The sequence below is a fragment of the Marmota monax genome, unplaced genomic scaffold, assembly GCF_021218885.2.
Source record: "Marmota monax isolate L192 unplaced genomic scaffold, Marmota_monax_Labrador192_F-V1.1 WCK01_AAM20220418_F8-fsc00001, whole genome shotgun sequence".
In the NCBI taxonomy this organism is placed as follows: domain Eukaryota; kingdom Metazoa; phylum Chordata; class Mammalia; order Rodentia; family Sciuridae; genus Marmota; species Marmota monax.
Window position 1 is genome coordinate 238,307 of NW_026693777.1, and position 12,799 is coordinate 251,105.

Here is a 12,799-nt window from a genome sequence, read left to right on the forward strand (position 1 = left end):
TTATTAGCTATTAATGGATCCCTATTCATTCATTTGTTTATATGTAGTGCTGAGAATCTAACCCAGTGCCTCACACATGCTAGGCAAGCACTCTACCACTAAGCCACAACCCCAGCCCCACCATTGTTTCTTAAGGAAAAAATGCTTCTGAATTTCAAGGTAGAGTACTCTTCTAAGAACATATCTATACTATGAATCAACCAACTCTCTGGTGAACAAACTGAGGAAACAAAGGCAACATACTATTAATTTGTTGGGTAACTGAAAACTTAGAGTAAAGATAAAGAACTAAGTGACGTTAAATATAATTTAAATAAACACAAAGTATATTATGCTTATGGGCCAAAACTATATTAACCAGGTATATAATATATGCTAAGAAAGATCTAGCACAATTAAGCAGAAAAAATATCTAATGGACAGGTAGGCCCTCCTACTGACAAAAATAATTACTATAAACTGAGAAATGCAGCAATAGGCTAAAAACCAGTATAATTCCTGATTTAAACAGCCTATGTATGATAGGCAAGAGATGAAAAGTATGGCCTAAAACTTAAAAAGGTAATTACTGCTAGAACACAGGACAGGTTCTTCTAACAATTTCCTTTACTGACAGGGTTTCAAGAGCATGTCAGGAGATTATGGGCATGGCAGAATAAACATGCCTTATATTATATAAATACCAACCAACTAGATGAAAAAAATTGTTTTTCTTTTTTTGGTGGTGCTGGGGATTGAACCTGGGGCCTTGTGCATGCTAGGCAAGCAGTCTACCAACTGAGCTACATCCCCAACCCTGAAATTTTTATTTTTTTATATTAAGATGGTCAGGGAAATTTTTTAACTAATAAAAGCATAAGATAGCTAGGTAAGCGGCATAAACCTCTAATCCCATTGACTTGGGAGGCTGAGGCAGGAGGATCTCAAGTTCAAAGCCAGCTTCAGCAACTTAGCAAGACTCCAGGTTAACTATCTCAAAATAAAAAATAAAAAGGGCTAGAAATGTGGCTCAGCAGTTAAGTGTCTCTGAGTTCAATCCTCGGCACAAAAATAAATAAATAAGATTTAATTTTTTAAATAATTTTAATGAAACACTACTTTGCATTTTACTTGGTGCTGCCTTAAACAGACTTAGATGACATACAAGGCAGGTTCCTAAATCTGTAGATGGCACAAAACTGAGGAATAGCAATAATGATTTTTTTTTTTAATACTGGGAATTTAACCCAGGGACACTTAACCACTGAGCCACATCCTCAGCCTTTTTGTTTTTCATTTTGAGACAGGGTCTCCTGAAGTTACCTGGGGTCTCGGTAAGGTGCTGAAACTAGCTTTAAACTCATCTTCTTGCCTCAGCCTTCCCAGCAGCTGGGATTATAGGCATGTGCCAGCATGCCTGGTACAAGGATTATATTAGAGACTAAACCCTTAAGTGGAAATCAACAAAGATGAAATATATACTGCTACTGGATGTAAAAGTCATAACAATGATGAATGTGAAAAAGACAAATTTCAGATGAAATACAAATTCTTATTTCTATGTGTTTTTATAGTTATCCTTACTTAGAAAGAATTCTTTAGAACATTTAGAAAGAATCTCTTTCTGTTCCATTCTGTGTCTCCTAAGCTCTATCCTTAGGACTCAACTCACATGTCATTTCCTATTTGAAGGCTTCCCCAACTCCCCAGCAAACAGTGATCAGCTCTCTCTTTTCTGTGTTCCCATTATACTTGCTCCATAAAACATAAATGATTTGTGCCATTATGTTGTAGATATTCTTTCATTTCTCACTAGAGGGACAAATTATCTCAGTATCTGCAAAGACTCTTCAATACAGTAGAGTGTCAAGAATAGTACTCTCACTGGGCAGTCCATTTATTTCTATGTGTATCTAGACAGAGAAAGTACACATACGAATGAGAAAGAAGATTGTCTGAAACCTAGCTTTATCCCTTTTATTATTCAGCTTTGGATAAGTTCCATAACTTTTCGAAGTTCTGGTAAAATGGGTATATCTCCATGAACAGTTTGTGTCAAAATCAAATTAGATAATTCTAAGCATATGCTCCCATAATTTTACTGTACTCAATAAACACTATTAATTCTTACTCTTCTGGGACCATATTAGCAGAGATTCTAGGAGCATAACCAGTACAGCAGAGAAACAATATCAAGACATACATAAAAGACTTTAAGGATGTTTTAATAAGATGAAGCTCAGCATTGGAAAAGAGAATAGGAAGAGGCAAGAATAACTATCTTAAATATTTAAAGATATTTCTTCTTGGCAGCTTCTAAGGGCAAGTACAAGAACAATAGAAATTTTAGGCAGAAACAGTTTGAATCATTATTGTAGGTAGCACAGGGGAAACCAACAAGGTGTGTCCACATTGTGTTTTGGTGGATAATATCAATTAGATTATCAGTAAACACCCAAAACCCAATCAAAATGACTCAATATAAAATATTAACAACCGTTTGTGGTAAAAGTGTGTAGAATCCTTTGAAATATGACACTGAATGTTCTCACTAAGAAGTAAAGTCTACTCACCATCCCTTGAATCAGTGATGGCCTTGTGATTTGTTTTGATCAACATGATGACATTGAGGACTTCTGCCTTCACTCTCTGAGACTACCATGTGAAGCAACCCAGATAGCTTGAGGATGAAAGACTACATGGTGAGAAAAGCCACACCATCTGAGGTCCCAAACTTGAGACGATCTTTTACTCCATTCAGTCTCAGCTTTGATTCTAGTTAACTGTAGTTAAGTGAGTACAGACAATACCAAAAGAAACTAAATAACAATCCATAGGAAAGTGAGTAAACAAAATGGGTTATTATTCTGAAATAATTAAGTTTTAGGGTGACTTGTTACACTTAATAGTTGATATACACATTCTGTCTGAAGAAAGAATGTATAGATGTAAAACATGGTAGTCTGCTAAACAGATACAAGGTAAAACTCAAAAAGCATTTAGGAGGCCAGATGTGGTGGCACATGCCTGTAATCCCTATAATCAGAAAGCAAATCAAGGTAGAAGGATCACAACAATTCAAGGCCAGCTTAGGCAGCATGGAAAAACTCAGTCTCAAAATAAAATAAAAAGGAGTGGAGATGGAGTTCAATGGTAGAGTACTTGCCTAGCAGGTACCAAGTCCTGAGTTCAATCATCAGCATCAAAAAAACTCAAATAGTAAAAAAAAATTTGAGAATCTATGCTATACCATCTATGAAAAAAGGATTAATGGACCCAAGTATCAGGGCCATGTGGCAACTTATTCCTAAATAGGAGCTGAACACCTACTTTGGAAACATTAGCTATGAAGTTTATCCTCCTCTCTTTGAAAACCCATGCCACCAAATAGCCTTTAACTGTTCATCAGCATAGGAACTTGTCAAGTGTGGAAGTCGTTTTCTTTACTATTAATTGATAGCATTCTGGTTTATTCATTTAATACTTAGAATTTAATCACTGAGTGGGGTAGTAGAGAAGGCAAATGTCTGAACAGACAGTAGGGAGAGGTACCTAAAGAAAGATCTAGATGGCCAACTTGAATTCCACACAATGCCATTTTCTTGGTGCATACTTCTGCAAACTTCAACACATATTAAGATGAATTCTCCATAATAAGTACCATGTGATAGTAAATAGCAAAAAGAACAGAATCTTAAAACCTTAGAGACATGAATTAATATTCCAGTGTTTTCAACAGCTAGATAACTGATTTTGGACATTATGATCTTGAACTTACTCTCCTACTCTAACCCCAGTTTCCTCAACTGTGAAAGAGGGCTACTGGAAAAACTGAATCAACAACTGACAGCTGATAAACAATGAAAATATTATAAGCTAGTTAAATCTCTATCACAGGACAGCCAAGTTAAAATACAAGTTGGATTGCCTCTTAGTTGATGTGAAAGAGACTCCTAAATTCTGTATGAAAGGTTGGATTTGCTCAAAGATAAAGTATATTCCAATTCCAAATAGCTAACAAAACAGTATTTTATTTAGGAGATTAAGTAATTGAGTAATACAACAAATCATTTTCCTAACCCCCAAATCTAGAATTTCTAGTGTTAAGACTTGGACTGTCTCATTTTTTTTTAACAATCCACAGCCAAAAACAAATACAAAACAAAATTGTCATCAGCTAACTAAAATTTATAGTATAAATCTTTGACTTAAAACTAAATTATGTACTTAACTTTGCATTTGCCTACAGTTAATGTGCTATTTTTTTTTTTTTAAAGAGAGAGAGAGAGAGAGAAAGAGAATGTTTTGGGGGTTTTTTTGGGTAGATGGACACAACACAATGCCTTTATTTTTATGTGGTGCTGAGAATCGAACCCAGGTCGCGCCCATGCTAGGTGAGCGCTCTATCACTGAGCCACAATCCCAGCCCAAATGTGCTATTTTTAAATGAGTCTTCTTTGCTTACCAAAGCAGGTCAAACAAGAGTTAGCAATTAGTTAAAGAGCACATAATTCAAACAAAGTAAAGGAGTTTGTACTGTATGATCACTGAGGATCTATCCTGGTCATAGTCCTTGTCCTAAAGAACTCAAGCTATTAAAGACGACAAAATGTGAGACAACAAATACATTGCTCCACAGGGTAGTAATAGGAAACATCACTAGATAAAAGGAGAGGTGCTCATTGCTGCTTAAAAAGACATAACGTAAGCAAACTATAATAAGATAATAAGATAGTGACAGAACAAAGTTACAGGCAGTTACTCTGAATTGTGTTAGCAAGTGAGCAAGGCCAAGAGGTAAAGAAATAAAAAAAATGGAATAAACAGGTGAGCATAACAGTCTTCAGATAAATACAAAATTATTCAAAACAATACACTTAAAGGATAATTGTCAAATTCACACAAACTAATCAGTAATTTAGTGAATGAGTGAAAACAGATTTCCTTCAAAGTTTCTCCAGATTTGAGACAAAGATCAAATTACCTAATACTGCAGACTATCACATATCATCCACCCTGAATGCATTTTTTAAAAAGATTTCTTTATAATCATTTAAGGAGAAAATAACTTAAAATTTAACACAACTAAATGACAGTCTTCTTCCAATTTTGCCAATTCAAAAATCATAAGGATCAACATCTAAGAACACCAGTAACACTGTTCAGGGTAAATAGTCAAATAGCTTTGCTCCCAAATCAATCACCTCACATGAGCAGCTTGTAAAGTTCAAAAACTCAAAACACTTCAGCAAGGTTGAACAAATAAAAGTTAAAAAAAACTAGTTATTTAAAAATTTTTAATGTCATAACACTTCAAAGGACACAGTTCCTTAATGTTAATAAAGATAAGTAGGTTTGCAATGCCAAAAATCTCCTTTACTTCAGCATTTCAGATTTCTCCACAGTTAAAATAAATCATCTCATGAACCAAAAGTACATGAAGAGTGTTTTAATTCGAAGGATAAAAGCCATATTTATCTTAGCCTCTAAAAAGACATTGCTTATATCAAAAGAGAAAATAGTTTGAACTTTAAGCCTATCTAATTGGCAATCTTAAATACATTTTTTCAAAACTTTAGAATTGTTACTAAGAATTTTAGCTTAAATTTAAAAGAAAAAAAGACATCATCTTTGTCAAATTACCTAATCCAAATTCACTTAAGTAGTTACAAGAGTGAACTCTATTTGAGTAACAAAACAAGTCTGTACAGGAGTAGAGTGAGATGTGCACTCCTACATAAAAGTATTGTCTGATGAAAAGTACTATCTACTTCTCTAGATAAAACATGTTTATGCATAACCCTTTCCCTCGAGTTGAAGGAAAAAAAGGCTTATTTCAAATAAACGTTCAAAGAAACTGACTTTTCTAACCCCACTACTCCTCAGACAGGTGCAGACCCTTCTGGATCAAGCATCCCACTCATCTCCGGGAAAGGTGCCTTCCATACGCAATTTATTTGCTTGCTGTAACACACGATTTCTAAACCACAAAGAGATTCCTTCTGAGTGGAGAAATAAAGCATAAGAATAAAAGGAAGATCAGGATCACGGACTGATCAATTCAGTTTTTACTTGGAGATCCTGTTTAAACACCAATCGCTAAAACATACACTACTGCTTCAAGTCACTGGACAAAGGTATCTCTAGGAAAAAACCAGGCGACAGACTGAAAATTTGGGTGTTAAAACTACACCAGCAGCAGCTTCGGGTTCTTATCAAAACAATAGCGAATGGCACATGTCAGGCGGCCCACTTGCACCGAGGGATAAAGAGGCGACTGGCAGAGGCTGGAATTGAACTTGCCTTAACGCCCTCCCCCAACTCCCACCGCCACAGTCCTGGCAACGCGAAAGTGAAAACCAGGGGCTGTACTGGGCCCGGCTGTCTTCTCCCTTCCTCTTTCCCCAGCCCGCCCGGACTTCTTCCTCACCGGTCTCCTGGGGGCGAAGACGCCGAGTTCCCTGGGGACGCGAGTTAGTCACCAAGAGGCGGTGACAGAGCGCACTGCTCGTGTCGCACACTCCGAGGCCTAGCCGCGAGGGACCGAAGGCCGTCGGCGGAGGCTCTCGTGTCCCGGGCCCCACGGCCCCTAGTCCGCTGGGAACACCCCTCCTTCCCTTCTAGAGAGTGTCAACTCCACTCCCTCTAAACCCTACCCCAGAGAGCCCCAAGGTCAGAACCTGCTCCCGACAGAGGAAATCAAGCCCTGCCCAGCCGTTTCCAACCCTCAGGGTCAGGGATTCCCTCTCTGGGCAAAGGACTGCGGCCCCGCGCCGCTGACCCGAGCGGGGATCCCCTCAGCCACCAGGCGGGGATCCCGGAACTGGCCTCCGAGTGCGCGTGTAGCCGCGGTGGGGAGGGGCAAAGCGGGGAGTTTCCGCCGCCCGGCGGACTGCAGCGGCCAGAAGCAGTCCCCCAAATCAGCCGAGGGCTCTAGACTCCTCCGCTGCGACCCGACCCGCTTTCCCCACGCGTGGCGCGGCCGGTGCCCCACGCAGTCTCCGGGTTGGGCCAGGGGAGGGCGGAGAAAAGCGGGCTCCCAGCCACCCGTCACTTTCAAGTCGCCCAGCCAAGGAGCCCAGGGCGATAAAAAGAAGAGAAACAAAAGGGCGCTGGGGAGGGATCCCTACAACCCCTCGCACCCCCCCGCCCCGCGCGCTCGGCCCGGCCCTTACTCATAGTGGCGGAAGATCTCGTTGGTGACTTTACAGTAGAAAACTTCCTCGTCCGGCCGCAGGTCCACTGGTGGCTTCTGTCTCACAAACGGCTTTCGGTGTAGCAGCGGCATCTCCTGTCCGCCCGCGGGTTTGCCCCGACCCTCGGCCGCCCGTGTCGGCCCCTCTTCCCTATCAAAATTGGAGGGAAAGGAAAGCCGGTAAGGTGGGGAGTGCTAGCGGCGGCGTGGGCCGGTCCGCGCGCCGGGGAGAGCTCGACTGCCTTTTGTGTGACTGACGCGCCTTGGCTGTTACAGGAGCCTAGTTCTCTCCTGCCTCCACCCGGGTGTTGAGCGAGTACAGCAGCCGCCACCGCCTCAGCCCTCCAAGTGCGCCCCACCTCGGCTCGCCCCGCGGGCGGCTCACAATGGGGCCAGGCGCCCCGGGGCGCCCCCCTCCCCCTGCGCCGGCTCCCCGCCCGCCGCCGCCGCTGCCGCTGCCGCCGCCGGGCTCACAACGTGCTCGGCGCGCAGCCGGCCAGCCCCACGCCGCGAGGGCGCTCGCCGCGGGCGGACCCTGGCGCCGCTCCGCTTTGTTCCCCCGCTCGCCTACACTTTCCTGCCGGCGCCGTCCGGCTTCGGAGCGACTGCAAGGAGCCCCTCACCTGCGAGCACTCCGACTGCCACTTCTCCACCTTCTCAACTGAAAAGGCAGAGAGGTCCCGACCCTCCCGGGGGGTCCCTTCTTGCCGGCCTTGCCGCACTAGTGGCCGCGGCTTCTCACGCTGCCACTGCCCTGCTCCGCGCCGGGGGATCGCGTCCCACCGCCACTTCCCCTCCTCGCGGAGCTCCTGGGAAGTTTCTGATCTACTTTCGGCTCCGAAGGAGGAAGAGCTGTTGGGAGGAGCTTTTCACTTCTAGCTTCTACCTTTTTATTGGCTACTCGATGACTTTTACAGCCTGTCACTGATACAGGAAGAGACGGCGGAGAGTCTGGGAGAGCTACATTATTAATTAATGAAGCAACCCCTTGTGAAGAATCAGAAGCATCCTCCATGTTTGAGATTATCAGCCAAAAGATCTAGGGAAAGCGCCGGCGTTTCATGGACACATGGCTGACAGTAAAGCCTTCATCTTCAAGTTTCTCACAACCCTTGGCTACATGTAATTGGGATTCCATTTACGATTACGAAGAGAAATGTTTAAGAAATAAAAATGTTTTGGTGTTTGTCTTCAAAATTAGAATTCATATAAAAATATCTTGTACGTGTAAATATGCGATTTGAACAAAACATACTTTCTCGACATCAGTTCTTTTTAATACTTAGGGCAGTTCAGTTAAAGATTTAATTAGCACAGGCGGGGAAATAAGTTAGAAAATGTCATGGTGCCTATGAGACCCCGAGATATTTACAATTAAATAACACACCCTTTGAAAAGTAAAATTTACACAACTGTAAATATTTGCAAAGATTAATGCCTAATTCAACTAGAATTTTAAAGATTATGGATTTGCTGCTAAAATTTTCCCTAAAGCAACATTCCCATATCAGTACTTTTCACTTATGAAACCAATTTTAATGTACATAGTATACAGGGCTTTTGAATTAAAAATAATTTTCTAAAGTAGAACTCAAGAATTTTTACTAGCTTTGTTTTAAATGATTTTATTTTGCTATTGCCCTTTGCTCTTTGCTTATTTGCTAATTAAAATGTAAGAATGAGTCTAAAAGTAAGATTGAGAATGGTTATTAGACAACAAAAGATTATTTCTTCTAACTACTAATATAGTGAAGTGATAATTACAGAAACAATATGGGATCAGCTTTATATCTTCAAATTAAGTACATTCGTACTTTGGAGCAGAAAATTAAGAAATCTGTTTAAATCTAGTTATCATTTTTTAACTTCTCTCAGGCTGCTTTTACTTGCTTATACAACTAGCAAAATGGAACATACATTAATGGCACAATATTCTTTCAGTGTTTAAAAAATTATTAATACTATTTCTTAATGCATCTTACTCTGAATTATAGAAGGTACAGAAGCTTGGAAATGCTGTCACTAGCAAGTATATGACTAGCCTGTATAAACCCTTCAAAAAAGTACAGACTAAAAAGATTTGGGTTTTAAATTGGCCTTCAACTAGTATACTGACAGACAAATTAGAATTCTCTACCTAGCAAGTACTTATTGGCAAAAAATGTAGAACCCACATATGTAGCCTCAATCTTTTGAGGACAAGAAAAAAGAATAATTTTACAAACTACTTTTTTTTTTCTTTCTGGTGCTGGCAATTGAACACCCAACACCCCAGGCATGCTAAGAATGATCTATACCACTGGGCTATACTCCAAGCCCAAAACCTATATTAAAGCATCACCTTTACAACTCAAAATCTCAACTATTAAGTTAAAAATAGATGAAATTCTCTGAATACTCAAGTGTATTTTAGCTCTCTCTATTGGATATATTTTAAAAATTGTTAAAGTCATGATAAAAAGCAGTAATATTTATTTTATTTTTATCAAGTACAAATTTTAAACAGTTGGAACCTTATATTAACAAAATTGAAATTCTGGGCTGAGGGTGTAGCTCAGTGGTAGAGGACTTGCCTAGTATGTGTGAGGCACTAGATTCAATCCTTGGCACCACATAAAAGTAAATAAATAAAATAAGGTACATCTACAACTAAAAAGAACTTTTAATTGTAATTCTATTTCATTAAAACATCAAACTCAACATACTGAAATTTCAATAAAATCATAACTCAATTCTCTGAGTTACATAAGGTTTATTTTAACAATTTATGATATTTAATATTTTACATATTGTTCATTACTTCAGAATAATGTCAGTTAAGAAAATAATAACATGCAAAACTTTAGCTTTAATGTGTTTATAATAATGAAATTGACAGCATACCTAAACTGCCTCATTAAAAAACATTTCTCTTAAAGAAATTATTTCTAACTAAAACTTACCTAATGTATTGTTTATTTCTGAATTTTGGTATCATGATTACTTCCTTACATTATAAATTACTACTTTTGAGAGTAAAAAGCTCATTGCTGTATCCAGAAAGCAGTTAAAATAAACTCCATGAAATGGGTCTTTGTTTTTTAAAAAAATGGAAATTTTATAAAAGAAACTGTGAAACTTAAAATAGCAAAGAACAAAGAGAAAGCAAAAGAATTACAAGATTTAATTTTTAAAAAAATTAATTGCATTAAACATTTATCAAACTCCTTTTATATACCAAGAAAATGTACTAGCTCATATAAGGGATACAACATTAATGTACCCCAGCCTCAAAGAGTATAATCTTGTAGAGAGAAATGATGAAAATACAACCAACACAAGAATTATGTGAGTTCTAATGATCATGAGTAATATAATGCAAAAAGAGAAGTAGAAAAGATTAGGAGGAAATATAGAAGGGAGACCCACAATTGGTCCTAAATAAAGTTAGGCATGATTTAAAGGGTAACAAAAAATTGGTGCTCTAAAACATCCTCACCATTCACAAGATGGAATCCTTCAATCACTTAGTCACCCTTCTGGGTAAATGTAAATATGCTAACTACACAGGATATATATTAACCTAATATTATCAAGACATATTTTGATAAAAATCTCAAGACAAAACAAGTCTATGAAATATAAGTTTTAAAAGCATGAGCTAGAATAATTTTCTTGTATTCTATTGACTGATTATGGTAAGAAAGGCTTTTACTTGGGTGATTTGGTTAGAGAATAATTACTTAGAGTTGAAAGAAATCTCTGGGAACTGTTAATTCTTTCGTTTTGCTCCTGAGGAACTTTAAGCTAGAGAACTGGAATCTAGGCCTCCTGATTGTACACAGTCTCTTTAGACCACACTGTATTTTCCTTGCCTTCAATAATATCTAATATTCTGGTATACCTACTCACACTTTTATCTATAAACAAACAAAAAATACCATTACATTAAAAATTTTTGCTAAAATGTATATAGGGATAGTTTACTGATTCTTAGAAGCAATAATTTTTTGAGAATTATATTGGAAGGCAATGGATAAGAATCTGAAATTTGTCTAAACCACTGACATGAGTCTAAACTCCATGACTCATTTAATGCATCTAACAAATTTCAGGACTCTTACCTCTTAGCAATGTTATAAAAGAAGTTTGTCCAAGAAAGATGTCTTATAAATAAATGCAAGAACACCTCTAACTTTGTAACTCTTTTCTTCATATATCTCTGATACTTTTCTCAACTCTATCATGTTCTTTTTAATGTCTTCATAACAAATTTAGGCTATTTTAACTATAAAGATTTCTATACTACCTGTTGTTCTTTAGAAGCAGTGAATGTTTCCCTTCATATGTGAAAAGAGTTGTTCTACCGCCACTTCAGTGTTAGAATAGTGGTTCTAGATCTGGGCTGCCCATTAGAATCACATGAGGGGTTTTTGGAAAATGTGATGCCTGGACCATACCTAGGCCCGAGGTCTCTTGGGTAGGGTTCCAAGCATTGGGAATTTTAAAATCTCATGTGATTCTAATGTAGCACTGACATTGAGAGCTACTGTGCTTGGAGGAGATTGGATAGTTGACATTCACAAATTTAGAATACATCTTTTTATTTAAACCCTTCTCAATCATGAATTGAGATAGTAATAGAAGTTGGAAGAGCAGTCTATAGTCATCATCATTATCACGGTAATAGTTTAAATAAATTCTTCCAACTTGTTAAGCATTGTGCTAAGGGCTTTAAACAAATCATATCATTTTCATCTGAAATTAAATACTAATTATCATTTCCATTTTACAGATGGAGCCACTGAAACTCAGTGAAATCACTTAAGTAGGATGCCCAAAATCATACAGTCTGGAAACAGAAAATCCCAAACTCTAGTTTTATCTACTCCAGAATTCAAGCACCCTACTTGTATCCTATATTTCATTAGGACTGATTTGCAGTTCTAGCTCAGGTAGAAATTCAAACAGGAAACTTAATCCTATACACAAGACAACTTAAGAGTTTACAAGCATTAAGTTGTTGTTGTTTTGTGTTTGTAGTACCAAGGACTGAACCCAGGGCTTTTCACATGCTGAGCAAGCATTCTACTTTGAGTTACATCTCTATCCCTAAGAATGTTTGTTAATCATAAAAGTACTAAAACAAACCATGGAAGAATTATTTTTGAAGTATCTCAGAATGAGGAAAGCCTAAGTATAACATGAAAAATGGATTCGCAAAAAAAAAAAAATGATTCTATAAAATTGAAAACATTCTGCATGACAAAAGCTACCATAAACAAGCCAGCACAGTGGCACATGCCTGTAATCACAGTGACTCAGGAGGCTGAGGCAGGAGGATGGCAAGTTGGAGGCCAGCCTGGGCAACTTAGCAAGATCCAGTCTCAAAAAAGGGCTGGGGATGTAGCTCAGTGGTAGAGTGGCTTTGGGTGCAATCCCTATTACTATAAAAATAAATACTACTACAAAGTTGAAAGACAAATATCAAATTGGTAAAAAATATTTACAACTTACAAAGGAGATGATTTCCCTAGTGTATAAAGAATTATTTTTTTAACAAATATTTTTTAGTTGTTAATGGAACTTTTATTTATGCATATGCGGTGCTGAAGATCGAAACCAGGGCCACCAGGCAAGCACTCT

At 38.5% G+C, this 12,799-nt stretch overlaps 1 protein-coding gene across 3 annotated transcripts in view; it reads right to left on the bottom strand.

The window, feature by feature from the left end:
* Positions 1 to 8,016, bottom strand: part of Baz1a (bromodomain adjacent to zinc finger domain 1A) — a 118,119-nt gene extending 110,103 nt beyond the window's left edge. For 2 of the 3 annotated variants that reach the window (XM_058584462.1, XM_046461402.2), the window contains exons 1-2: positions 7,798 to 8,016; positions 7,155 to 7,325 (exon numbers count right to left, since the gene is read on the bottom strand). In XM_058584462.1, the coding sequence (XP_058440445.1) occupies positions 7,155 to 7,267 (113 nt within the window). In that variant the 5' untranslated portion in view covers positions 7,268 to 7,325; positions 7,798 to 8,016. Of the gene's footprint in view, positions 1 to 7,154; positions 7,326 to 7,797 lie in introns of those variants that run through there. The other variant, XM_046461401.2, reaches the window with a different exon arrangement.
* Positions 8,017 to 12,799: the final 4,783 nt, after the last annotated feature.